This window comes from Podarcis bocagei, assembly GCF_964188305.1.
Source record: "Podarcis bocagei genome assembly, chromosome: 3".
Lineage (NCBI taxonomy): Eukaryota > Metazoa > Chordata > Lepidosauria > Squamata > Lacertidae > Podarcis > Podarcis bocagei.
In genome coordinates, this window is record NC_138127.1 from 37160982 (window position 1) to 37185967 (window position 24986).

At 42.8% G+C, this 24986-nt stretch overlaps 1 protein-coding gene across 4 annotated transcripts in view; it reads right to left on the bottom strand.

Moving 5' to 3' along the window:
• The window catches only part of AK9 (adenylate kinase 9), a 77057-nt gene that overhangs the window by 22413 nt on the left and 29658 nt on the right, over positions 1–24986 (bottom strand). For all 4 annotated transcript variants that reach the window (XM_081186689.1, XM_081186690.1, XM_081186688.1 and 1 more), the window contains 11 exons: positions 18486–18634; positions 16658–16814; positions 15747–15861; positions 14918–14973; positions 6349–6474; positions 5768–5845; positions 4647–4730; positions 3710–3916; positions 2896–3038; positions 1317–1529; positions 403–669 (listed from right to left, as the gene is read on the bottom strand). In XM_081186689.1, coding sequence (XP_081042815.1) covers positions 403–669; positions 1317–1529; positions 2896–3038; positions 3710–3916; positions 4647–4730; positions 5768–5845; positions 6349–6474; positions 14918–14973; positions 15747–15861; positions 16658–16814; positions 18486–18634 — 1595 coding nt within the window. The remainder of the gene's footprint in view (positions 1–402; positions 670–1316; positions 1530–2895; positions 3039–3709; positions 3917–4646; positions 4731–5767; positions 5846–6348; positions 6475–14917; positions 14974–15746; positions 15862–16657; positions 16815–18485; positions 18635–24986) is intronic.

Consider the following 24986-nt stretch of genomic DNA (forward strand, 5'->3'; position numbering starts at 1 on the left):
CTTTTTCAAGCAACTTTGAATTATTCATTTTCATTTAGCTCTCATGGGAAATTGGATCACTATAGAAAGTGTATGCATCCTGTTTTTAATTCACAAAAGCTACTGAACACTGCAAACTAGCACAACAGGGTGAAAGGCTAGGCCTAGCCTTTGACCTGACATTATTTATTAAATTTATATCCTGTACCATCCCTCAAAGTAGCTCAGGCAAGCATGCTGTTGTTCGACATGCAGGCAGGGCTTTTGGTGTATGTCTAGGGAGAACTGTAGCATGTGAACCTCCACCTACAGTCTAAAGTTCCACGGTTTTGATTTTGTTTATTATGGGACTTGATTTTGTTCATTATGTAAACTGGTTCAAACATTCATCTCAGAAAGCCATTAATGTATCCTAGGTGTTACCTCTTGAAGTCGCTTAGTTTCTTCTTCACCCTCAAGTTCTTCAGCTGCAGATTGAGGGGATTCAACCATTTCTTGTATGGTAGCCTCTTCCTCATCTTCCTCCTCTTCTTCAGGTCCAACTCTTTTTCCAGTTTTGATCATGATCAATTCCTGTAGTCGCTCCTCAAACTGAATGTGGAAAATACCTAATTTGTCTGCTAACCAACGGGCACAAACTGTTTTACCTGCTCCATGCGATCCTAAAAGACATATTCTTATAGGGGGAGCCTTAAATAAGAAACAGAAAAAAATATAAATATAAATGTTTGGATTTTATAAGAGCAGGTTTCTGCTGAATAATAATACATCATTTAAAATCTTGAGATATTTCAGAGAAAAGAACTGCATTTATTTCTTAAAGGCAGATTATCAGATGATTGTACATGCTTCAGTGTTGGTAACAGAAATAAATTTGCTCTCCTATCCTGATTGTTTGCTTCTCATGGGTTGGTCACTATGGTAAAGAGAATAGTGGACTAAATAAGCCTTTGGCAGGGCTCTAAAAGAGGTAGTTAACAGTGCTATCCTATACATGTTTACCCAAGCATAAGTTCTACTGAGTTCAATGAGGCTTACTCCCAGATAAACTGGGTAACAGATTGCAGCCAAAATGTATTCAAATTCACTACAGCTACTCAGCATTCTTCATTTCCTTCATTCAGCTCAGTATTACTCCTTTTCCCCCTTAGTAAAAATGATAGTCCATAAATGTATACTCATTTAACAAAGTTTTAAGAAATTACGTCTTCATGCAATGTGCCTCCTATATTTAGGCTTCTCATAATTGAGTTAATACATTGTCTGAGACTTGGACTTTGGTTTATTAATCTCTTATCTATAACAGACATATGAAAGAAGCTGAAAATGTTGCATACTTTCAATGGCTCATTACGAGACACATATTCTTCGGGGTTTTCCAAAAATTTATCTCTGTTTTCTGGAGTTGAAAAATAATAGTGTTTTTCTCGATATTTAGCTGAGTTTTCAGTAAGTCCTGGGTAAAGGATAAAGTTTTCCTTTAGAATCACTGGACAAAAGTGCTTTGTATCTCCCATATGTCTCTTCCTCTGAGCAGCTTTTTCTTCATCCTTAAAACAGCAAAATAATTCTGATGAGGTGTTGAGCATAACTTTGATAAACATCCTTAAAAAATTAGACTTACTTATTAGCATACTTATAAGCATCCAAACGGCCGCTGAAAGCTGCATATCTACCACTGCCCCTCACCCTTAAATGTGATCAGGGCACTCACCTCTGGCAGTGTTAATCATATGTAGGCAAAGTGGTGAGGTAGGAGGGGATGGGGAAAAGGTTTTTCAGCAGAGTATGGTAATCATGCCTAGCTTACCCCCCATGGTTGATAAATGCTGTCTGAGTAAATACTCCAGCAGCTAATTGCGAGGTTGCCCCAACAATTTTTTTTTTTGCATTCTGCAAAAATAGATTAGCATAGAAAAAACTGATTCTACTTGGGGGCAGCATTCACTGTAACTCTCACTGGATTGTGATGATGTGGAGCAGTCTAAAGAAAGGTAGCAGTAACACATGCAAGTTGTATTAACTTCAGTGAAATGTGAACACATAATGGAAGCAGTCCTACATTTCAGTGTTATGCAGATCAGTGCTAATGAACTTGTATAGTGTGACAGACTGAATTCTGCACTTGGAATGTAAGAAGGCATTGTTTTCCATTCTATCCTGTATTTGTTGTGTGCAGCTCTGTTTCTATTCTGCAGCAGTTAAGTCTTCCTCCAAAAACTATTTTCCTCTCACTGCTGCTGTGGCAAAATTATGTAACTTATGTAATTGATTTTGTAAATTATGTTGTCATTACGTTATTTTATTCCATATATTTCATTCCTAAGGGAACGCCATACAAACGGGACCCCCACTCACCCCACAATCAATTAGGTATCATTAGTGAACTGAGAGCAACAACAGCAGCCAATATCAATCATATTTGCTGGCTTGATTTCCACCTGGGACATGGGAGAAATAAGCTATCACAGCAATTTCTGGTGCCATTTTCATTTGAATTCTCCAAAATTCCTATTGGGCACTCAGCACAAAGTTGGAGAACACAGACCTAATTTTGCATCAAATTCCCGAGTTTAGTATCTCAAATCCATCCTAAGTTGGCTGGTGCTATGAAAGACAGCAGCCACCTTTACTAATTTTACCCTTTGCTTCTTTCCCCAAGAAGAGCAATGGACTTGGTCAGACACCCCTCTTCTCTAGAATGTGTCCATTATGCACATACTATCCACATTTCAATAATGTCAAGGCACGAAGATAATGCTGAAGAAAACCCCCAAATCTCAGCACTCCCTTACATGAAACAGTATAAAACATGAGGCTGAGAACGAAATGCACCATAGTCTTCAATCTGTGATTGGGGGGAAATGTATTTAAAATCATAGCTAAATATAATCTTACATTTAGGCTGTTACTTACTTCTTCCTCTTCTTCTTCCTCATCTTCATCCTCTTCCTCCTCTTCCTCTTCCTCTGCCAGTGCCTCCGCTTCAGCTTGCAAATCTTCTTGTTCTTCATCGTCATCTTCAGGACCAAATTCCCAGCCATGGTACTTAAAAGGTTCTGCCAGAGATAATCACGCTCTAATTCATTTTCTTTAAAATGCAAGTATAAAAGCATGCAACAGCAGAGATAAATCATGACATAGTCTTTCACTAAAAATCGATTGAACATATAACAACTTTATCCGTAGCAGCAATGTATTATCTGCTCCTGACCCAGGCTGAGTCATCATCCACTGAAGGTTCAAACCTCAGAGCCAGAAGCTCTCGTCCATCAGCTGTTCACCAGAGACCACTGTAAGATCAGATCCAGAGAACATTACCCTGTTCCACTTGCCAGAGGGCCTGCCAAGAAAGCACCATAAAATTCTAAAGCTCAGACAGAGATTGGGAACCTGTAGTCCTACATATTGTTGTAGATGATGTGCAGAGCATGTTGCATAAAGAGTAGGAACTTATATAACCCCTTTGTTTTCACAGCCCCAGCCAGGCTGGCAAGTAGACACTCACAAGGTGTTCTGCTACCTTTGGAAGTAGATCATAAGCTCTACAAGCCTACCATAAAGAAACTTTTTATGATCATATAACAGAAACATCCTGTTAAGCCCTTTCATATTTTTTGAAAAACTAGCACTACTGCTCTTCTAGAGTTCTTGATTTATTTATTGTTTCTTCTTTCAAATATCTCCTGGTCTAGAAATAATGTCAATAAAAAACAATTATGAGACTTACGTTCCATAGATTGAATAGTTTGGTCAAGAAGCATTTGCAGAGTTTGCCCGTCAATCTCCAATTCTGAAACCTGAATTAAAGGTGATTCTGCAATTGCTGCTTCCGTTCTTTGCCATTCATGCAGAAATTGGATAATCTTGCTTTTAAGTGGATCCATTTCTACTACATCTGGGAAAGCATCCTCAGGATATTCAGGTAGCCTGACTCCTGGAAAAAAAGCAAACTGCATTTTAGATAACAGTTTGACATTGTATGAAGTATATTGCCCCCTCTATATTGATATTCAGGCATGAGTGCCCACACTTATGTAGCCAAAATGGCACCACCCTCACACAGGAGGGAGGTACCAACAGAAACTGGATACTCCACAGTGTAACACTTTATTGCAGGTCCCATTTCTCATAAGGTAATTTCAAATAATGTTTTCCCTTCTCATTGGCTCTTTGTAGCACATGCTTTCAACAAATCAATAGTTCTTTTCAGCATAACATGCTGGTTATATTCAACTCAGTCAGAGTAGATACACTGAAATTGATGGCCTTAAGTCCATTAACTCCAGTGCATCTACTGTGATTATGATTTATGTAGCATATCACCCCATATGTTTAATAATTTATTTTTCTCACTATCTGAGAATCACAATGGCCAAGTTATTGCATTGTTTCTTCATGGATATACTGCTAAAGAAAGGGGAGAAAGGAAAGAGGCTCAGTTACTTTTTATGTTTGAGTATCGTTATTTAATTGCATAGTACTGTATGTCAATTCAAGTGCACAATTCTTCACTGCAAAACTGGATTTATGGTGGAGAAAGCAAGACATGTGCATAATTGTCATTACAATATGCAACACAGGATCTCTAGATAATTGAATGGCTAAGAAAAGGAAAGAAGGGAAGGAGAGAAGAAGGGAAGGTGGAAGAAAACTTGATCTCTAACCTAGTTCAGATGCAACACTCTTCAGTGGTGCTGGTGGCTGAGGTTCTTCTTCAGTTTCAATGTGTTCTGCTGATTCTTTTGATTCTGTGAGAACAAGCAGAAAATGATTATGCCTTCTGCATGTTTTATAGAAGAGAAGGTTAACCTGTAGCCTTCCAGATGCTCCTGCACTACAGCTTCCCTCATCCATGACCACTGGCCATGCTGGCTGGGTAGGAGCTAGAACTCCAACTACTTCTGGAGAACCACAGGATCCCCACTTGCACTTTATAGGAAAGGTTCAAAAAGATTTCAAAATATCAAGGGAGTTACTACAGAGATACAATGCTGCAATATGCAAGAGCAGGACTAATGGTAAAGGTTGACATGACCGAAGATGTCCAGGGTGGAGGGAGAGGAAGAAGGAGAAAGAGCTGAAAAGCATGCTTTGGAAGCTACTACAGTTATCTGCAATTTAGGAAGTTAAAACGTGGGTACGATACTGGTGTGTCATCAAAATGTATATTATTGACGGGATTTATTTTTATTAGTAATTTAATACGCAGTTGGCAGACTGAGAAGACACAGCCACTGAATTAAATTTAGAGGGACCATATCAAATCCAGCTCTTATTGCTCATTATTCACACAGTACATGCACACTATGAAGGAAATGCTCTGAATGTAATTCTTGCATGTATGTTTGTTTGGGGATTATGGAGTAGTTTGGGCACACACTTTCCATGAGATCTACTAGCTGATCACTTAGTACTAACAAGAGAAAACTAAGGAACAGTTGTGATTAATTCTCCTTTAAGACAGGTTTTGGATTTGAGGCTAGAGATAGCTGCTGAGACCTTTTAAGTCCTTGGCTGTCTCAGAATAACCCGGGGAATCTTTGGAAGTATGACTCTTCTTGTTTGTGCTCCTGAGTGAAGTCATGTAAAATTGAACTTTGTAGTTGCAGAAACTAACTTCAGGGCACAGACAAACCCAAAGTTAACAATAAAGAAAATCAACATTTCCACCAATTATGTTGGAAGTGAAATAAATGGCACCAGCCAAATAAATAAAAATAAGTAACATTTTTTATTTATTTGTGTGGCAAAATGTATGCACAAAAGTCTGATTGTGAATTCCTACCTGTCTTGCTCTCCTGTTGCTCTTTGGAATCCAGAGACGCTTGCGCTTCATCAAGTTGACCCTCAGTTTCTAATGATTCTGTGATTGGATATATTAAAAGATAAAATCACTATTGAAGATAAACTGGGATTCTTTACATAACTGAGACACACTTACACACAAATTCATGTTAGAACTAAAAACTTTGGGGAAGCACACAGTTTCTATGAGATCAACTGGCTCACACAAAACATCATTTGTGTGGTGCTGTCTATGTACAGTGCTAAGGACTCAGCTATGTACAATTCTAAGGCCTGGCTTTTTTGCAGCCTGAATGTCTGAACTAGGGTACAGAAAGATGTTATTACTAGAGAAGATATGGTCAAAGGAAAATGGAAAAGGAAGATAATACAAGACAAATGTCTTTGTTAGGCAAAAATCAATGGTATTGTGTGCAAATTTTTTTTGACATCTTTACATTATTTCATTATTTAATAAATGATATTTGAGAGAAAGTAAGTGCAAGCAAAGGCATAGAATAATGTGGCACCGAGTTTCTTTTAATATAAAAAAGGATAAGCCACATGGTACAGAAGACCAACCTCCAGATTTTTCTTTCTCTTTAGTCTCGTCAGAAGCAGAAGGTTGTATTGTTTGGCCTGATTCAATCACTGGTGGCATTTTGGTCTGTGATTCAGATGCAGATGGATGATCAAAGTCTATGGATTCTGTAGGCACAAGAAAACACATCCTTCCTAATGTTCACAAAGCCACTTTAAATCTTCAAGGATAGAAATCCATAGTATTATTATTATTTAAAATTATTATTATTATTATTATTATTATTTAAAGTTTTTTATTTATACAACAAGAAAAACAAACAAACAAAAAACACAAATACCAAATTATACACAAATTACAAAAATAACCATAGACACATAATATTCTTAGCAAACAATAAAACATCTATTGGTCTTATTATTATTATTATTATTAACTAGGCAACAATTCTCTTTTTAGACTAGATGTATGTTCCAATAGGTAGGTGTCAGGGAACTGCCATCAGAGCATCAGGTGGTGGAGGGACTCAGGCAGGATGAAAGAGACTCAACTGCTGAAGCAGGGACCAGCAGGGGGAGGAGTGGGTCTCTGAGGGAATGCGAGCAGGAGGGAGGGCTCAGGGAGGCTTCCAGCGAGAACAGTGGGGAGGTATCGGAGTCTCCCATAGGGAGACCCATACCTCGCAGGAAACTGTCACGCCGTGAGTCCAGGAGACGCGTTTCCGTTAAGGAACTTCTTTGCTGGAAACGCTTCCGCAGACAGCCACTGTCGGACTCTACTAGTGACTAGAGCAGACATGTCTGAGGAGCTCCGTCACACACGGAGGTTTGTGGGGGCGCACAAACTCTGAGGGAGCACGTTTTCACGCACAAGCAGCTAATCAAACCCTCACAGCAGTCCGACAGTCTTTGTACGCTGCCTGTGCAAGAGAAGGCATCATGAGCGAACCAACCGGAACCGGAGGAGCAGGGGCTGGAGCTGGTCCAAGCTTGGAAGATAGATACCGAGCGTTGGAGGTTCAACTGGCCCTGCAGACGGCGAGGCTGGAGGAGAGAAGGGCTCAGGATGCAGACAAGAAGGGGAGAGCCACTCAATTCCCCAGAAAGGTACCAGGATTGGTGCAGAAATTTGGGGGGGACCCCAAGGACTACCATGCTTTTAGGACAGAGATGCAATATGCCCTTAATGTGCAGTTCGATGAGTTCCCTGATGAGGAATCGCGAGTTGCTTTTGTAATTGGGCATCTTGAGAAAGGGGCTAGAGACTGGGTGCGACCCCTAATGGCAACGCACAATGACATACTAAAGGACACAATGAAGTTCTTTCGTGCAATGGATATCATGTTTTCCAGCGATATTGAGGAAGGGGTGGTGCGCAGACAGCTAATGGCTTGTAAGCAGGGGAGTCGATCTGTCCGTGAATATTGGACTGAGTTTACCATGCTGATTCACAGACTGAGTTGGGATTTATCGGCGGCACCCGTTCAAATGCTATTTGAAGAAGGTCTTTCTTCGGGGGTGAAAGACGAGCTGGCACGGAGCCCCAGGGCGGAGTCTATGGATCAGCTGACCAAATCTGCGCTGACCATAGGAGCGCGGCAGGAGGCAAGAGCCTTGGAGAGGCGGGAAGGGAGAGGGGAACGTTGGAAGGAGTTCCGCATTCCAGACATTCCTGAGCCAGCTTTCCCGCCGGCAGAGCCGATGGAAATCGGAACAGCGCGCGCGCGCGCATTTTCAAAAACCAGCGAGGGAGCTAAGAAGGAGGGAAAGGGCCCTCGGAAATGCTATCTCTGCCAACAGCCAGGCCACTTTGCCAGAGTCTGCCCCCAGAGGAAGGAATGGCAAGGGATGGTGGGAGCTGTTGAGGGGGGAGAAGAAGGGGGAGCGGAGCAGGTAAAAGCCAACGCCTGGTTGCCACAATTGGGGCACTGCAGCCAGGCCAAAGAGCAGTGAAAGTGCCCGTGCCAGAAGCTCCTCGACCTGCTCTAGTGATTGAAGTGTCGCTAGAGCTGCAGAATGGGCACCCCCTAAAAATAAAGGCGCTATTGGACTCAGGCAGCTCCTGCAATTTTATGAGCAAGGAGTTTGCTGCTGAACACCAGATACAGACCATCCCTTTAAGCAACCCCCTGCAGGTGACCACGATTGATGGCAGGGAGTTGTTGGGAGGAGGAGTCCGCTTGCAGACTGTCCCAATGATAATGAGGGTGGCAAGGCACACAGAACTGATAGCGTTTAATGTGGCCACCCTGGGAGGCGCTCCCATTATTTTGGGAATGAGCTGGCTAGCTCTACATGATCCGCTGGTTGGCTGGCATCAAAGAGTGGTGTCCTTTGGTTCAGCACATTGCCTAGAACACTGCAAAGGGGAGAAGGGTTCAGTAGGGGCCCAAGCCACCCTAGCAGGGACTGAAGTAATGGGGAAGGTGAAGGTACCACCACAGTATGCAGATCTCAGCGACGTGTTCAGCGAGAAGGAAGCTGACCAACTACCACCTCATAGACCCTTTGATTGTCAGATCAATTTACTCCCTGGAGCACAGCTTCCCGTGGGCAAGTTGTATGCCATGTCAGACAGGGAAATGCAGGAGTTGCGAGGGTTCATTGACAAGAACCTGAAGAGAGGCTTCATCAGAGAGTCCAAAGCAGCAGGGGGGAGCCCAGTGTTCTTTGTGGACAAAAAAAATGCAGACAAGCCGAGACTTGTATGTGATTTTAGGCGGCTGAATGCAGTGACTGAACCGGTGGCGTTCCCTATGCCCAGAATTGATGATATTTTGACCATGGTGAGGAAGGGAAAGATTTTCACAAAGCTGGATCTAAGGGGGGCGTACAACCTGATACGCATAAGGAAAGGGGATGAATGGAAAACCACCATGTTTACCCCTTTGGGGGCGTTTGAATACCTCGTTATGCCATTTGGATTACAAGCAGGCTCCGCGTGTTTTCAATCTTTTATGAACCACGTGCTGGGCCCTTTGCTCTACAAGAATTGCGTTGCCTTTCTAGATGATGTGTTGGTGTATTCTGAGAATGAGGAGCAACATGTGAGAGACGTCAGAGAAGTGTTGAGCAGACTGCAAGCCAACAGGCTGTGGGTCAAACTGGAGAAGTGTCGGTTCCATACCAAGGAGGTGGAATTCCTGGGGTACCGCCTGTCAGACAAGGGATTGGCCATGGATCCCGGCAAGGTACAGGCAGTGCTGGAATGGAAAACACCCAAAACCAAGAAGGATGTGCAGAGGTTCCTAGGGTTTGGAAACTTTTATCGTAAGTTCATCCGCAACTTCGCCCATCTGACGGCGCCCATCACTGACTGTCTCAGCAGTAAGAAGAAGTTTGTATGGACGGCGGAGGCGGGGCGAGCGTTTGAGGAACTGAAAAGGGCCTTCGCCTCTGAAGAACAACTTCTGCATGTGGATTTACGAAAGAAGCTAAGGGTTGAAACAGACGCATCTGACAGAGCCATAGGGGCGGTGCTTCTTCTGCAGCCGGGGAAGGAGGAGTCGGAGTGGCGTCCGTGTGCCTTCTTCTCGCGGAAGCTGAACAAATCCGAGAGGAACTACACGGTGTACGACCGAGAACTGCTTGCTATTCATGAGGCGTTCCGGAGATGGAGGCATCTGCTAGTTGGTGCACAACATAAAGTGCAAGTGTGCACGGACCATAAAAATCTAGAGTACTGGAGAACGGCGCGAGTGCTCAACCAAAGGCAGTTGAGATGGGCCCAAGAGTTCTCCAAATTTAACTTTGAGATTTGTTATGTGCCAGGCCCAGAGAATGTTAGGGCGGACGCTCTCTCACGCAAGCCTGAATATTTGGAGGGGGAGGGAGCACCCGAAGAAACCCATATCATTCCAGAGGACCGCTGGGTGTGTGGGGCGACTTTGGTGGGGCAAAGGGAATTGGTAGAGGGTACGGTGCAGGATGCATACGCCCAGGGGAAACTCAGGGATCTCAGAGGGGAGGAAGACAAACCCGGTGGTTTTGAGGAGAGAAATGGGGCATTGTATTATAAGGGAGCGTTATATATACCTGAAGGGGAATTGAGGGAGAAAGTACTCAAGCAGCTGCACGATAGCCCCACAGCAGGGCACTTTGGGCAACACAAAACCATGTGGCTGGTTACCAGGGAATTTTGGTGGCCCAAGGTCAGGGAAGATGTGCGGGAGTATGTGAGAGGGTGTGAACAATGCCAAAGAGCCAAGGGGGAGAGGCAGGCGCCGGCTGGTTTATTAGAACCACTGCCCACACCTGAGAGACCGTGGGAAGCAGTGGCAATAGATTTCATGACTGATCTGCCAAGGTCTAGAGGGAAAACAGCCATCATGGTTGTAGTAGACCTGTTAACTAAAATGGCCCACTTCATAGCCTGCTCACATGCGGTTACAGCAGAAGAAACCGCCAAATTGTTTGTAGAGAATGTGTTTAGGTTGCATGGCGCCCCCTTGAGGGTGGTTTCAGACCGAGGGAAACAATTTACTTCCAGGTTCTGGAGGAAGCTCATGAGCTTACTGCATGTAGAGGTTAATTTCTCGACGGCCCGTCATCCTGAAACCAACGGGCAGGCGGAAAGAGCAAATGGGGTTCTCCAACAATATTTGAGGTGTTATGTTAATGACAGAGAGAATGATTGGGTGGAGAAGCTGGCGTTGGCAGAATTTGCCTACAACAATGCAGAGAACGTGTCCACGGGGATGAGCCCCTTTTTGGCTAATCACGGGTGCCATCCCAGAGCCTTCCCAGGGGGGGAGGGGGAGAACTGGAGCGTTCCAGCTGCAGAACAGTTCGTGGAAGAAATGGAAGCGATCCATCGCCAGCTCCAACTCAACTTAAACAGGGCTAAGGAGGAATATAAGAGGCAAGCAGACAAAAACAGAAGGGAAGGTGAAAGCATCAGGGTGGGGGACCAGGTGTGGCTGTCAACCCAAGGGTTGCCATTCAAAGGAGGTTGTAAGAAATTAAGACCCAAAAGGCTGGGTCCGTTTGAAGTCATACAGCAGGTCAATCCAGTGGCTTTCAGGCTCCGGTTACCGAACCACATGAAGCTGCACCCAGTTTTTCACAGGTCGTTGCTGTCACCGTATAGAGGAGACAGTGAGGGGAGGGTCACTAGGGGACCAGCAATGGAGGAGAAGGAACACAGCTACCATGTAGCGGAGATCCTCGATTCCAGGTGGAAGGGAGATCAAGTAGAGTATTTGGTAATGTGGGAAGGGGAACCGGAGTCGGAAAACACCTGGGTTAGGGCAGAGGATGTCAATGACGAGGTTTTAATAGAGACTTTTCATCAGAGGTTCCCACGTAAACCTCAGCCTGTAGCGAGGTTCCGAAGGGAATACTTTGCCACCACCGACGAGGAAGAGGAGTTGGAGGGGTTCCCAGATTCTGAAGAGGAGGAGGATTCAGCTGGCCAGGACGACGATCGATGGAGAGAATTGTTCGAGACGTCAGAAGATGAGGAAGATTCGTTTCGGGGTTTTAGCCCTTCACCTCCCAGGGGGGAGGAATTGGGAGGGGGTGAGGGGGGCCCTGGAGGGGAGGTGGATGTCAGGGAACTGCCATCAGAGCATCAGGTGGTGGAGGGACTCAGGCAGGATGAAAGAGACTCAACTGCTGAAGCAGGGACCAGCAGGGGGAGGAGTGGGTCTCTGAGGGAATGCGAGCAGGAGGGAGGGCTCAGGGAGGCTTCCAGCGAGAACAGTGGGGAGGTATCGGAGTCTCCCATAGGGAGACCCATACCTCGCAGGAAACTGTCACGCCGTGAGTCCAGGAGACGCGTTTCCGTTAAGGAACTTCTTTGCTGGAAACGCTTCCGCAGACAGCCACTGTCGGACTCTACTAGTGACTAGAGCAGACATGTCTGAGGAGCTCCGTCACACACGGAGGTTTGTGGGGGCGCACAAACTCTGAGGGAGCACGTTTTCACGCACAAGCAGCTAATCAAACCCTCACAGTAGGCATGCTTGAAATCACACAGGAGGCAGAAGAACAAATAAGGCATGGTTACATACATCTCAGTGATTATGACTAAAAGCAACTCTGAATTACAAAATATCAAAGAGATGTCAGTCATGTTCAGAACTTGGGATATTTCCCTAGATAAGTCATCAGGGACAGAGGCTTTTTAGTGCTGGATCCATAGCTATAGAATTCTACCCCACCCCCACCCAAGATCTACATAAAGCCCACTCTTGAAATATTTCTAAATTGATCCCAATGACTTTTTAAAAAATTATCTGTTTCCAAAATGTCCTATTCAGACTTTTTTATTGTTTTACCCGCTGCTTAGTCTTTAACTTCAGATAGCTTGTCAAGAGGACATAACATCATGAAGAGCGCATAAGATCTAACAAGCATAAAACCAGCAACAGATGATAACATCTATACAACAGAGTTCACAGCCACACCAAATGTGTTTTGGCCCATCCCTAGCTTTGTTTACTTACCTACTTCTGGTCCTCCTAACCTTCAGCCACTCTCTTGGATCTTGACCTCTGTCTGGTTTCAACTATACATCTGCTTCTAGTCGTTTGATTCATGATTTATTGCTCTGGAAAGTGCTTGTGTTAGACCATGCATCTGTCCCATTAGAACAGCCTGCCAGGGTCCCAGAGTCTGACACTCAAGAGTCTGACTACTTCTGAGGCCTGAAAAGTACGCTTAGAGGCAACGTTTTTCACTGTGTAATGTATGAAGCCCCTCTTAGTCAAAGAAAACAACTAAAAAGTTTCAATCAACATTCCTTAGACTCAATGCCTGCAACAATAAAATTTATCATGCTTGCTTTGAGAATAGAAACTGAGTATATGCAGTTATATGCAGGTGAAATCAATCTGCAATAGTAGATTGAACAGGAGTAGCATCATCATGCAAAGGTCAACATGACTGAGATGTTTGATTAGTCAGTGTTTGATTATGGAAATCAAATTGTAGCTTAGGGAAAACATGATTTTCTCAGGCAAAGAACTGTGGCTCATCTTCAGTACAGGCATTTGTGCATGACATTCTTTTTTCCTTGATGAGTAACTGTTTGAATAGAAGATAACAAGTACCACCACCCAAAAGCTAACTTTATCTCACACAGAAATATTTCAGCAGCTTCTATAATTTTTTTAGGGTTCAGTTCAGAACTTTGTTCACGAGTCACTGAGTTGGAGGAAAAAGAGAAGGCAAACGTAGCAAATTCCTCCTTTCCATCCTCCAGCAGGAACCTGCACTGGCTATCAATCCCTTCTGCAAACAGGAGTCTTTTCTTTTACAGAATCCAAGGCGTATACCTTTTCAGAAGGCAACTCCATTAATTTTTAAACATATATGTTTAGTACTGCAACTTGAAATGAAAATAGTTTTTTTTTTTAGAAATAGCATACTGAATTAAAGAACCCAGTAGTTATGTATGGAAGTGAGAGCCGGACCATAAAGAAGGCTGATTGCTGAAAAATTGATGCTTTTGAATTATGGTGCTGGAGGAGACTCTTGAGAGTCCCATGGACTGCAAGAAGATCAAACCTATTCATTCTGAAGGAAATCAGCCCTGAGTGCTCACTGGAAGGACAGATCCTGAAGCTGAGGCGCCAATACTTTGGCCACCTCATGAGAAGACTCCCTGGAAAAGATCCTGATGTTGGGGAAGATTGAGGGCACAAGGAGAAGGGAACGGCAGAGGACGAGATGGTTGGGCAGTGTTCTTGAAGCTACTAACATGAGTTTGACCAAAATGCGGGAGGCAGTGAAAGACAGGAGTGCCTGGCATGCTCTGGTCCATGGGGTCACGAAGAGTCGGACACGACTAAACAACAACAGATTCTGAAATATTTTTTTTAATATTTAGCAATGCCAAGTGACTATCAAAGGTAAGCATTTAAACTTTAGAAATAAATACATACATTAGGTGACTGAAAAATCATTCATATATTCTGCATTTTGCACAGAACTATGTCCAAAATGAACACTATCTTGGCACGTGCTTTATAACAAGTTGAGATTTGAATTTCTTATGCACAAGCACCACAAAAAAGGGCAAGAGTGAAGATGCTCACTCTTGTGCAGGTATGCTCATTCAGAGGAAGCAGCATCTTCAAGCACTTCTCAAGCACCGCTTTTTTGCAGTCCTTATGCATACGGCAGGAGGTATTATATTGGGAGCTGAGGTCCTAAGTCATACAGGGTTTTGTGGGTCAAAACTAGCACCAGGGCTGGCCTAGGACATTTTGCTGCTTGAGGCAAAGGACAAGATGCCCCCTGCCCAGCCATTCAACATGCAGAAGCCTGCCAGATCGACAGATACCTCTTTCCTCAATGACAGCAATAAGAGAAGCATCCTCCACTACACTCAAGGGCAGCAAGATTGTTTAGAGCAAGCCAAATAGTGAGCATACACAGGGAAGTGAATATCTGGGGGCTCAAAGGAATGTGGGGGACACTGGGGAGGGGGGAGGGGAAGACTTCTGTTGCTGCCATTGCACCAGAGCATCTGCGGCCTGAGATTAACTGTCTTACTAACTAATGACCAACATTCTCAATTGGGTCCAGTGGTTGAGCTCAAATTCACAGGATCAGCTTCCACACAGAAACAATTCCAAATATTGCTATTGCATTATTTTTTTACCTCTCTCTTCGGCAAATTCTTCAGCTTGCAGTTTCAGCATTTCCTGCAGTTCTTTTCTGCAATTAGTAAATTGTACAGATATTTATGAAAAACTGGTTGAAAACTCTAGCTCATTCTTCTTTAAATATATTCCTGGAACAGGGTACAAACCAATAAATCCTAATATTATTTTATTAATAATATTTGCTAGTTGCTTTTCTCACAGACTGCACCAAAGAAACTTACACTGAAAGCAATTACGAACTGCAAAGTTAAGAGCTAAAAACACAGCTACTCTGATAAGAGGCTGGAGCAGGACTAATACATAACAAACCAAATTAATATACCCACAAGACAACAAAATGAAACTACAGTCCAGTGAGGGCACACACATTTATCTCCACAAAGGCCTGGACAAATAACTGTGATTTTAACTAGTGCCAAAAATACATCAGGGTTGGCACCAAGCCTGTAGAAGGAAGACATTCCACAGCCGGGGTGCCTGCATCAAAAACACCCTCTTATACATTGCTGCATAGTGGATAATTGACAAATGTGGCAATGATAAAGAGGAAATCCTTGCTAAATTGTAACACCTGGGCAGGCATATGGGGTACAGGTGTTCCATCAAGTAAATAGGTCCTAAGCAGTGTAGGGATTTGAATGTTAGAACAAGCACCTTGAATTTATCTCAGTAGCAATCCAGCAGCAATGCACTGCTTCTCCAGAGACGGTGTAATATGTTATTGGTAGGCTGTCCTGCTTAACAGCCTACTTGCAACTTTACAAACAACCCCAAATGCAGCTCCATGTATAGGGCAAATGGTGTTTCGTTTTTCAAATATTTTACCTTGCTTCTTCTTCCTCTTGTTTCTTCTTTAAAGCTTCATCTGTTAGCCTTTTTATAATTTTAGCATCAACTTCTGCTTTATTTGCTTGGTACAGTCTAGTGAGCAATACCTTTCCTGCAATGTAATAGAAAAAGATGCTATGAAATAAGACTTAGAATTTGCATATAGTTTCAAAAATTAAAGAGAAATTTCATATATCATGGACATATCATTGTACAGTTTAGGACAGGTCTGTTTCTGAATGAACTTCTCTCCCTTTAGTAGATTACTTTTGATGCTCCGTAGGCAATTAACTCCTTTTCAGAAAGTTAAGAAGTTTAGCTGGCAAGAAAATGGGAAAAAATAATAAAGATAAGCTTTTTCTAAATCAGACCTTAATTGATGCTTGCAGGTGGTTTCCCCCCAAGCTACTTAGGATAGTTCAGTGATAAAAAAAAATAGTAATGGGGTACAGAACCCTGGTTCAGTTCCTGGCAACTCTAGTTAAAAGGAACTTGACAAGCAGACTGAGAAACACCTCTGCTAGAGACCTTGGGGAACTGCTTCCTGCCAGAGCATACATTGTTTGGCTAGATCAGGGCTGGGGAATCTACATATACAAAATCAGAGCCTGCTGGATCAGGCCAAGGGTGCATCTAGCCCAGCATATATATCCTACTCAACAATGGTAAGAGTCACATCCATTGCTCTGTCTGCATTTGCACCTGGCTCCACCCAACACTGGCATGCAGTCTTTAGAAGGTTACTGATAAGTCCATTTGGTTGAAAAAGGTTCCCCACCTTTGGGCTAGATGAACCTATGATCTGGCCCAGTATAAGGTAGTTTCCCATGGTCATATACTTCCCACCCTGGAGGATTGTTTCAAAAATAGCCTTAATGTTAGACATTCAATTTTAAATATGCACCGACCATTTTGTTCCGCATTCTTCAAGCAAATCACAGTATCTGGTAGAAGTTCTTTTTCTACCAAAGCTGCCCAGTGTTCTGTCGATGGAGGAAAATTATCCAAGACCCATCCTCCTTTTTCTGCAGCTCCAGGATATCTGTATTTATTTGATTTAGAAAGCTGTAATAAAACACTGCCATTAATAACAACAAATAACATTGATAAAGCTATTAGTAAATTGTAGTGTAGTAGTTAGATTGTCGGACTATGGCTGGAGAGACCTAAGTTCATATCTTCATCATTTATGAAGTTCTCATGGGTAGCCTTGAGCTTGTCAGTATTTCCCAGCCTAATCTACCCAACAGGTGTGTTGTAAGGGTAAAATGGGACAGCATGTGAATACTGTCTTAAGTAATAGAATTCTGATCAAGCATATCAAAACGAGCTCACATATGGTACATTAATGTATTAGAAGGAAGAGAGGGAGTTGCAAATTTGTGCCAGTTAGTGGTTGCTTCCACACTGGCCCCTTTCCTCCTCACAATTGTCATTCTTTGTTCACTCAGTGTCACAGAGCATCCAGATGGTATCGTTGATAAATTGTTACAGCCAAGTGTTTTCTGTATTCCTCAAATTTGTTCAGTTTTGGTAACAACAAATATTGCAATAAAACCCAACTACAGAGCCAGTCTGTATAGTTAAAAAGCACTAAAAAGAACTTAAAAAGCACACATTTTGTATCGCTTCCCATCAATCGTAGTTGGGGCATTAAATGGTAAACTCTTAATTATTCCTTGTTTGAATAACTTTTCTTAATTACCCCAATAATTAAGAAACATGGGGGGGGGAGCTTTCAAAACTGATTTCCTCTCATTCCAACTCCTCTGCCATTTTTATAATGTTATTTGCCAATAATTTTATAATGTTATTTGCCAATAATTAAAGACTTTGGCCACGGTAGAAACTGACAATGGAGTAGTAAATAGTGCAGTCCTATGCATGTTTATCCAGATGTAAGTCCCACTCTGTTCAATGAGGCTTTCACTCAGGTAAGTGTGCACAGTGGGCAGTCTAAGAGGAGACTTTCTAGGGGCAATTAAGAGGCAACTCATCACACATCTCCTGGCCATGAGGATCAGAAAGCAATAAAATGGACAGGACTCACAAGCAGGAAACTTTTAATTAATATGGAAAGGTTCTTTTGGGAAGTTTAACATTATGTAGGAGATCCTGGTCATGAGGAAGCATTTTGTGGGATGGTAATATGTTATATTAATTACTGTGTGCAACCTCTGTTTCCTGCAAAAGGTCGGGAAGTTGTGAGATTAGAAACAAAGGTGCACCAGAATGGTGATGCTCAAATGACTGATGGGAGAGCCTCTGAACTCTCATGGGAAAGCATTCATACTCAACAGTATACAAGCAACTGGTGTGGTGGGATGATGCCATGGAACCGCCCTCACAACATTAACAGAATTGCCGCTGATTACCTAAACAGTGCTGGTGTGGGGCAGGGGGGTGGAGTTTGGGGCTGGGAGGGGAATACCAGTAGCAGCACCAGACTGGCTCCATGGATGTGCCTGCATAATCCCAACTTTGTCTCCACCCTGCTCCACTTTGGTAATCAGCAGTGCTGCTGCTGCTACTGCTGTGAGGGCAGCTCCTTCCTACCATGCCAGCTGTCCCTGTGTACACAAAGAACCAGCTGTTGGCTTTAAACTACCCTATATTCTTAAGTGAAAATATTCCAAACCTATATTCAAAATAGAGAATTTGAAAAGAAAATTCATGAAAATGCACATCATGAGTTACATTTTTTTGAAATAACAGCACATTTCCTGGTACTTTTACCTCAGTAATTGCTTCTTCTAATGCATCAGCGTATGCTTCTGGTGGTAGCAGTATTGGAGAGAACATTATAGCTTCAATGGCTTTCTGTACTATCTCTTGCACCTCTGGATGCTCAGATGTTACCTCCGAAGTCTGGGGCACTGAGGTTTCTGTTAGAAAAATGTAAATGGAAACATGCAGGTGAACATTAGATTCATTTTGCCAGAAACATTGGTTTGACACTTTGACACCTGCCTGTGACTGCATTCCCTGAGGAAATTTCTGCTCAAGTGATGCTCCCTGTGACGTTTTCCCATTCCTTGTAATTATGTTTTTATAGGGAGATGGAAATGGTTAATGTAGATCAGGGGTCAGTAATCTTTTTCAGCTGTGGGCCGGTCCACCATCCCTCAGACCATGGGGTGGGCCACACTATATTTTGAAGGGAAAAAATGAACGAATTCCTATGCCCCAAAGATGCATTTTAAATAAAAGCACACATTCTACTCATGTAAAAACACGCTGATTCCCGGACCATCCGCAGGCCAGATTGAGAAGGCGAATGGGCCGCATCCAGCCCCTGGGCCTTAGGTTGCCTACCCCAATGTAGATTGACCAATGAGAAAGCTCAAAGGCGGAGCCTACCTGGTTTTGAGGCTCAGCCCAGGGGTTTACCATAGAGAGATACAGGAGTGAGGGTCAGACAGAGGCAGAAAAAGTTGAACATAGTGGCTGTGACAGAGTGGGAGACAGGGATAGAACTGAGAGAGAAGAGTATGACAGTGTGAGACATTGCCACATCTGGTTAAGGGCGTGCATTTGAGAAACCGTTCTGAACATATTTAAAACTTGTGGTTTTTTTTAAATATAAATTTTTATTGGTTTTACAGAATTTTTAAAACAATACAAACATATAAAAAGACATACAAACACGTATAGTTTCATGACCTTCCCCCCCCCATAAACCTTGTTTCTCGGACTCCCCCATACCTCCCCTTTCTGCATCCCAATGTCCAAAATTTTCCAGCAACTTCTAATTTAGTTCTATCAAACATATGTCTTCTTAGTCTTTCCTTCAGTCTAATCTTATATCGCTGTAACTCTTTCATTCTCAAAACCTCGACATTCTAACATTCATCAAGTTTATAATAGTCCTTAAGATAGATTTTAAATTTCTTCCAATCTTCTTCCGCCGTCTCCTTCCCCTGGTCGCGGATTCTGCCAGTCATCTCAGCCAATGTCATATAGTCCATCACTTTCATCTGCCATTCTTCCAGAGTGGGTAGATCTTGTGTTTTCCAATACTTTGCGATAAGTATTCTTGCTGCTGTCGTGGCATACATAAAAAAGATTCTATCTTTCTTTGACACCAATTGACCGACAATGCCCAAGAGAAAGGCCTCTGGTTTCTTAGGGAAAGTACATTTAAGTACCTTTTTCATTTCGTTATATATCATTTCCCAGAAAGCCTTAATCTTCGGGCACGTCCACCAAAGGTGGTAGAAAGTACCTTCAGTTTCTTTACACTTCCAGCACTTATTGTCAGGCAAATGATAATTTTTTGCTAGCTTGACTGGGGTCATGTACCACCTATAGATCATTTTCATGATATTTTCCTTTAAGGCATTACATGCCGTAAATTTTATACCGGTGTTCCACAACCATTCCCAGTCAGCAAACATAATGTTATGACCAATGTCCTGTGCCCACTTAATCATAGCCGATTTAACTGTTTCACCTTGTGTATTCCATTTCAGCAGCAAATTATACATTCTTGACAGATTCTTGGTATTGGGTTCTAACAGTTCAGTTTCTAATTTTGATTTCTCCACCTGGAAGCCAATTTTTCTATCTTGTTTGTAAACCTCCATTATTTGATAATAATGGAGCCAATCTCGTACTTTAGGTTTCAATTTCTCATGACTTTGTAATTTCAATTTATCTCCATCTTGTTCCAAGATTTCCCAATACTTTGGCCATTCGGCCTCCATATTGAGTTTCTTCAATGCCTTAGCCTCCAAGGGTGACAACCATCTAGAGGTTTTGTTTTCCAACAAGTCTTTATATCTTATCCAAACATTAAATAGCGCTTTTCTGACAATGTGATTTTTAAAGGCCCTATGCACTTTGATTTTATCATACCATAGATAAGCATGCCAACCAAATGCATTATTGAAACCTTCTAAATCCAAGATATCTGTGTTCTCGAGGAGCATCCACTCTTTCAGCCAGCAAAACGCTGCTGCTTCATAGTACAATTTTAAATCCGGCAGGGCAAATCCCCCTCTTTCTTTTACATCTGTCAGTATTTTAAATTTTATTCTGGGCTTTTTGCCCTGCCAAATTTCGAAATGTCTTTCTGCCACCTCTTGAAACAGTCCATCTTGTCAAGAATCTGCAAGGTTTGAAACAAAAATAACATTCTAGGCAATACATTCATCTTGATAACTGCAATTCGGCCTAACATTGACAATTTCAAATTTGACCATATTTCAAGATCTTTTTTGATTTCTGACCAGCATTTTTCATAGTTGTCTTTATACAAGTTCAAATTTTTAGATGTCAAGTGAACCCCTAGGTATTTCACCTTCTTAACCACTGTCAAACCTGTTTCTTCTTGAAATTTCTCCTTCTCCATGGCTGTTAAATTTTTTTCTAAAACTTTAGTCTTTTGTTTGTTCAATTTAAATCCGGCTACCTGGCCAAATTGTTGAATTATCTCCAACACCCTTTTCGTACTAGTGTCTGGCTCTTGTAAAGTCAATACTAAGTCATCTGCAAAGGCCCTTAATTTGTAGTGTTTAGCTCCGACCTGTACACCTTTAACCTGCTGGTCATTTCTAATCATATTTAGCAACACTTACAGAACAGAAATGAAAAGTAATGGGGAAATTGGACACCCCTGTCGTGTTCCTTTTTCTATCTTAAGTTCCTCAGTTATCACATTATTTACAATCAGCTTAGCTTTTTGTTCAGAGTATATCGCACCCATACCATTCTCAAATCCTTGGCCTACCCCCATCCCATGAAGATTCTTTTTCATAAAACTCCAGGAAATATTGTCAAAGGCTTTCTCCGCGTCCACAAAAATCAGTACTGCTTTGGTGTTTATTTTCACCTCTAGTAGTTCCAAAATGTCTAGTATATTCCTTACATTGTCTGATAGGTGCCTTTTTGGGAGAAAGCCTGCTTGATCCTTATGAATCTTCTCCATCAACACTCTTTTAAATCTTTTTGCCAAAATGTCTGCAAAAATTTTATAATCCACATTAAGTAATGATATTGGGCGGTAGTTCTTAAGTTGAGTCTTTTCAGTCTCTGTCTTTGGTATGAGTGTAATATAAGCTTCTTTCCACGACTCTGGTGCCTTTTCCCCCTCTAAAATCTCGTTACAGACTTCCTTTAACGGTTGAACCAACCACTCCTTCAAAGCTTTGTAGTATCTGGAAGTCAGTCCATCTGGTCCTGGAGATTTGCCCAATTGCATGTCCTGAATGGCACCCTCTATCTCTTGTTCTGTTATTTTCTGATTTAAATCCACCTTGCTTTGATGAGAGATTTTTTGTAATCCATATTTGTTAAGGAATTCATCTATATCCTCTTCATTTTGTGGCCCTTGAGAGTATAGTTTTTTAAAGTAACTCAAGAAGCAGTTTCTAATCTCATTGGGTTTAGATATATTCTTTCCATCCACTTCTAGGCTTGTAACCGTATTTAGTTTCTGCCTTTTCTTCAATTGCCAGGCCAGAAGTTTGCCACATTTATCTGCCGACTCAAATGTCTTTTGTTTCATTTGCTTTATCTTCCACTCAATCTCTTGATTCATCAATTCCATATATTGTGTTTGGTATAACTTAATCTCTCTTAAAATCTCCTGGGACTTTGGTTTTGATCTTAATTTTTTCTCTCCTTCTTTTATCTTTTCCAGAATCTTTTCCTTCTTCTCATTCTGGTTTCTCTTTTTTATTGAATTTTGTTGAATCAAAAATCCTCGCATCACAGCTTTGCTTGCATCCCAAATCACTCTTTTTTCCACATCGGCCTTTAGGTTTATTTCAAAATAGTTGTGATGGCCTGGGATTCCGATTCGGAGGATGAAACAGAGGAATCCCAGCCTGCACAGGAGTCCCCGCCTCCAGGGCCGGCTGAACTGGGGCAAGGCCTAGAGGCTGAAGAGCCTGCACCTGTGGCAGTGCAGCAGGAGCTGGCCCCAGGTGAAGTCCTCCTGGCCCCAGAGGGGCCTGATGACTCAGTGGCCACAGGTGAGCCTCCTCCAGGGCCCAGTAACCCTTCGGCCTCTCCTGATCTGCAGAGGCTTAGGGCAGAGAGGCGAAGGGAACTAGTTGCCCCCAGGAGGAGTGCTCGCCTTAAGGCCAGAGTAGGCGGGGCTCCTGGGGGTCGGGACCGCCCCTGACCTTAGAAGAGGATAAAAGCCCACTCATCCCGGCCCCAGGTTGCGGGAGCAACGTCGTTGTTGGCTTCGGACCTTCCTGTGATCCTGATCCCTGCTCGGCCTCCTGTTCCTGACTAACCGGTACTCCTGTTCCCTGCTCGGCTTCCTGTTCCTGACTATCCAGTACTCCTGTTCCCTGCTCGGCCTCCTGTTCCTGACCATCCGGTGTTCCTGTTACCTGCTCAGCCTTCTGTTCCAGCGTTCCTGTTCCCCGCCCGTCTCTCTGCATCGGACCTCGCCCCGCTTCGTGTGGACTCTGCTACATTCACGGTACCTTACCCCCGGGACCAGCACAATAGTCCTTTAAAGTTTTTTGGGCCTTCATGTGGATCTCCTCATCTCGAAACAGGGTGTCATTCATCCTCCATCTAAATTGACCAGTTGTTGTAAGTTTCATTTCCATCTTCACGGCGTTATGGTCGGAGCAAGTTTTTGGGCAGATTTCTACCTTCTTGATCTTAGGAGCCATCCCACTAGTAATCCAAATTTGATCAATTCTGGTCCAGGTCATCATTGCTTGGGAGAAGAATGTTCCCTCTCTCTCAAGAGGGTTCCTCGTTCTCCATATATCTATTAAGTCCATATTTTCAGTCATTTCAAAGAAGGTCTTCGGAAGTCTCCCTTCCTTGGAAATTGTCAGTCTTTGTGCCTTGTCCATGTTTGTAGAAACCACGCCATTCATATCTCCCATAATTATTACATTGTAATCCAAATAATCCATCAGAGTTTCATGAAGCTTCTTAAAGAATTCTGCCTTGCCTTCATTTGGTGCATAAACTCCAACTATTAGAAATTTTTCTCCTTGTGCTTGTATTTCAACTGCCAGGTATCTTCCTTGTTCATCTTTAAACATCATTTTTGGAGCCCATTTCTCTTTTACATAAATCACAACTCCTCTTTTCTTGACTTTGTCCGATGAGATAAATTCTTGTCCTAATCTTTTGTTTATAAGTAATTTCCTGTGTACCCTGGTTACATGGGTTTCTTGTAGGCAAATCAAGTCCAATTGTTCTCTTTTCAAAATGTGAAACACTTGGCGTCTCTTCAAAGGCATGTTCAGCCCATTACAATTCCAACTAAGGAATTGCAGGGCCATCTTGTTACTTTTCTGTTACTCCTCCAACCGCTCCAAGTTGTTGCTCTTCCTCTGATGGTGGTGGGTTAAGTCCAAACGGTAGGTTCAGAATATCTAGTGCTCTCCTTTGTTCTGCAATTTGATCCACCGTTCCCTTCTGTAGGTCCTCTTGGTTTCTTTCCAAAAACTTCTCTTTGTCTTGAATTGTCTTTATTTTCACCTTCTTCCCCTTGTAGTTAAAGGACAGTCCTTGTGGGAACTCCCACCTGAAGAGGATGTTGTTCTTCTTCAGCAGGTAGACCAGATCCTTGTAGAATGTTCTCACCTCCAAGATATATATTTAAAACTTGTTTGTTCTTCAATAAACTTTAATCTTCGTTGTTGACTTTACAACGTGACTGAGACTCAGTATTTCACCAGAAGAAACCTGGTTGGTGGCAGCGGAAGAATAGCGGAGTGGTGTGCAGGTCAATAGTCCATGAAACGACGGGGGGCTCTGAACGAACACCACACTCCCACAGGTGGAAAGGGCTGAGGCAGAGATCTTTACTTCTGTCTTTATAGAATGTCATTAGAATGGCCCTTCCTCTAGGCATTTCTAGCTACACAGTGAATGTGCAGAAGAGAAAAATGCAGGCAGAAGAGCTAAATGCCGGGCAAATTAAGTACCTTAAACAAAGGCAGACCTATCAAATTATCATTGATAAATTATAATAAGAATTGCCCAGGCCACCTCAATGGACACCCATTTCTTTGGGAAATGCTTCTGATGGTGACGTATGCTCACCACACACTCATCTCAGTGGTAAAGCACATTAGTGAAACAACTAACTTGGGCTAGTGCACAGGCAACAGTCCTCTGGTCCATTTCTGAGCCCACTGTGAGATATCTCACAGACTGCCTTCTCCTGCACGAACCTGCCCAAGTACTATGATCCTCATTCAATGCCTTTTTCTGGATTGGTGATCTGAAGTGGGGCAGGTGGGTCCTGGG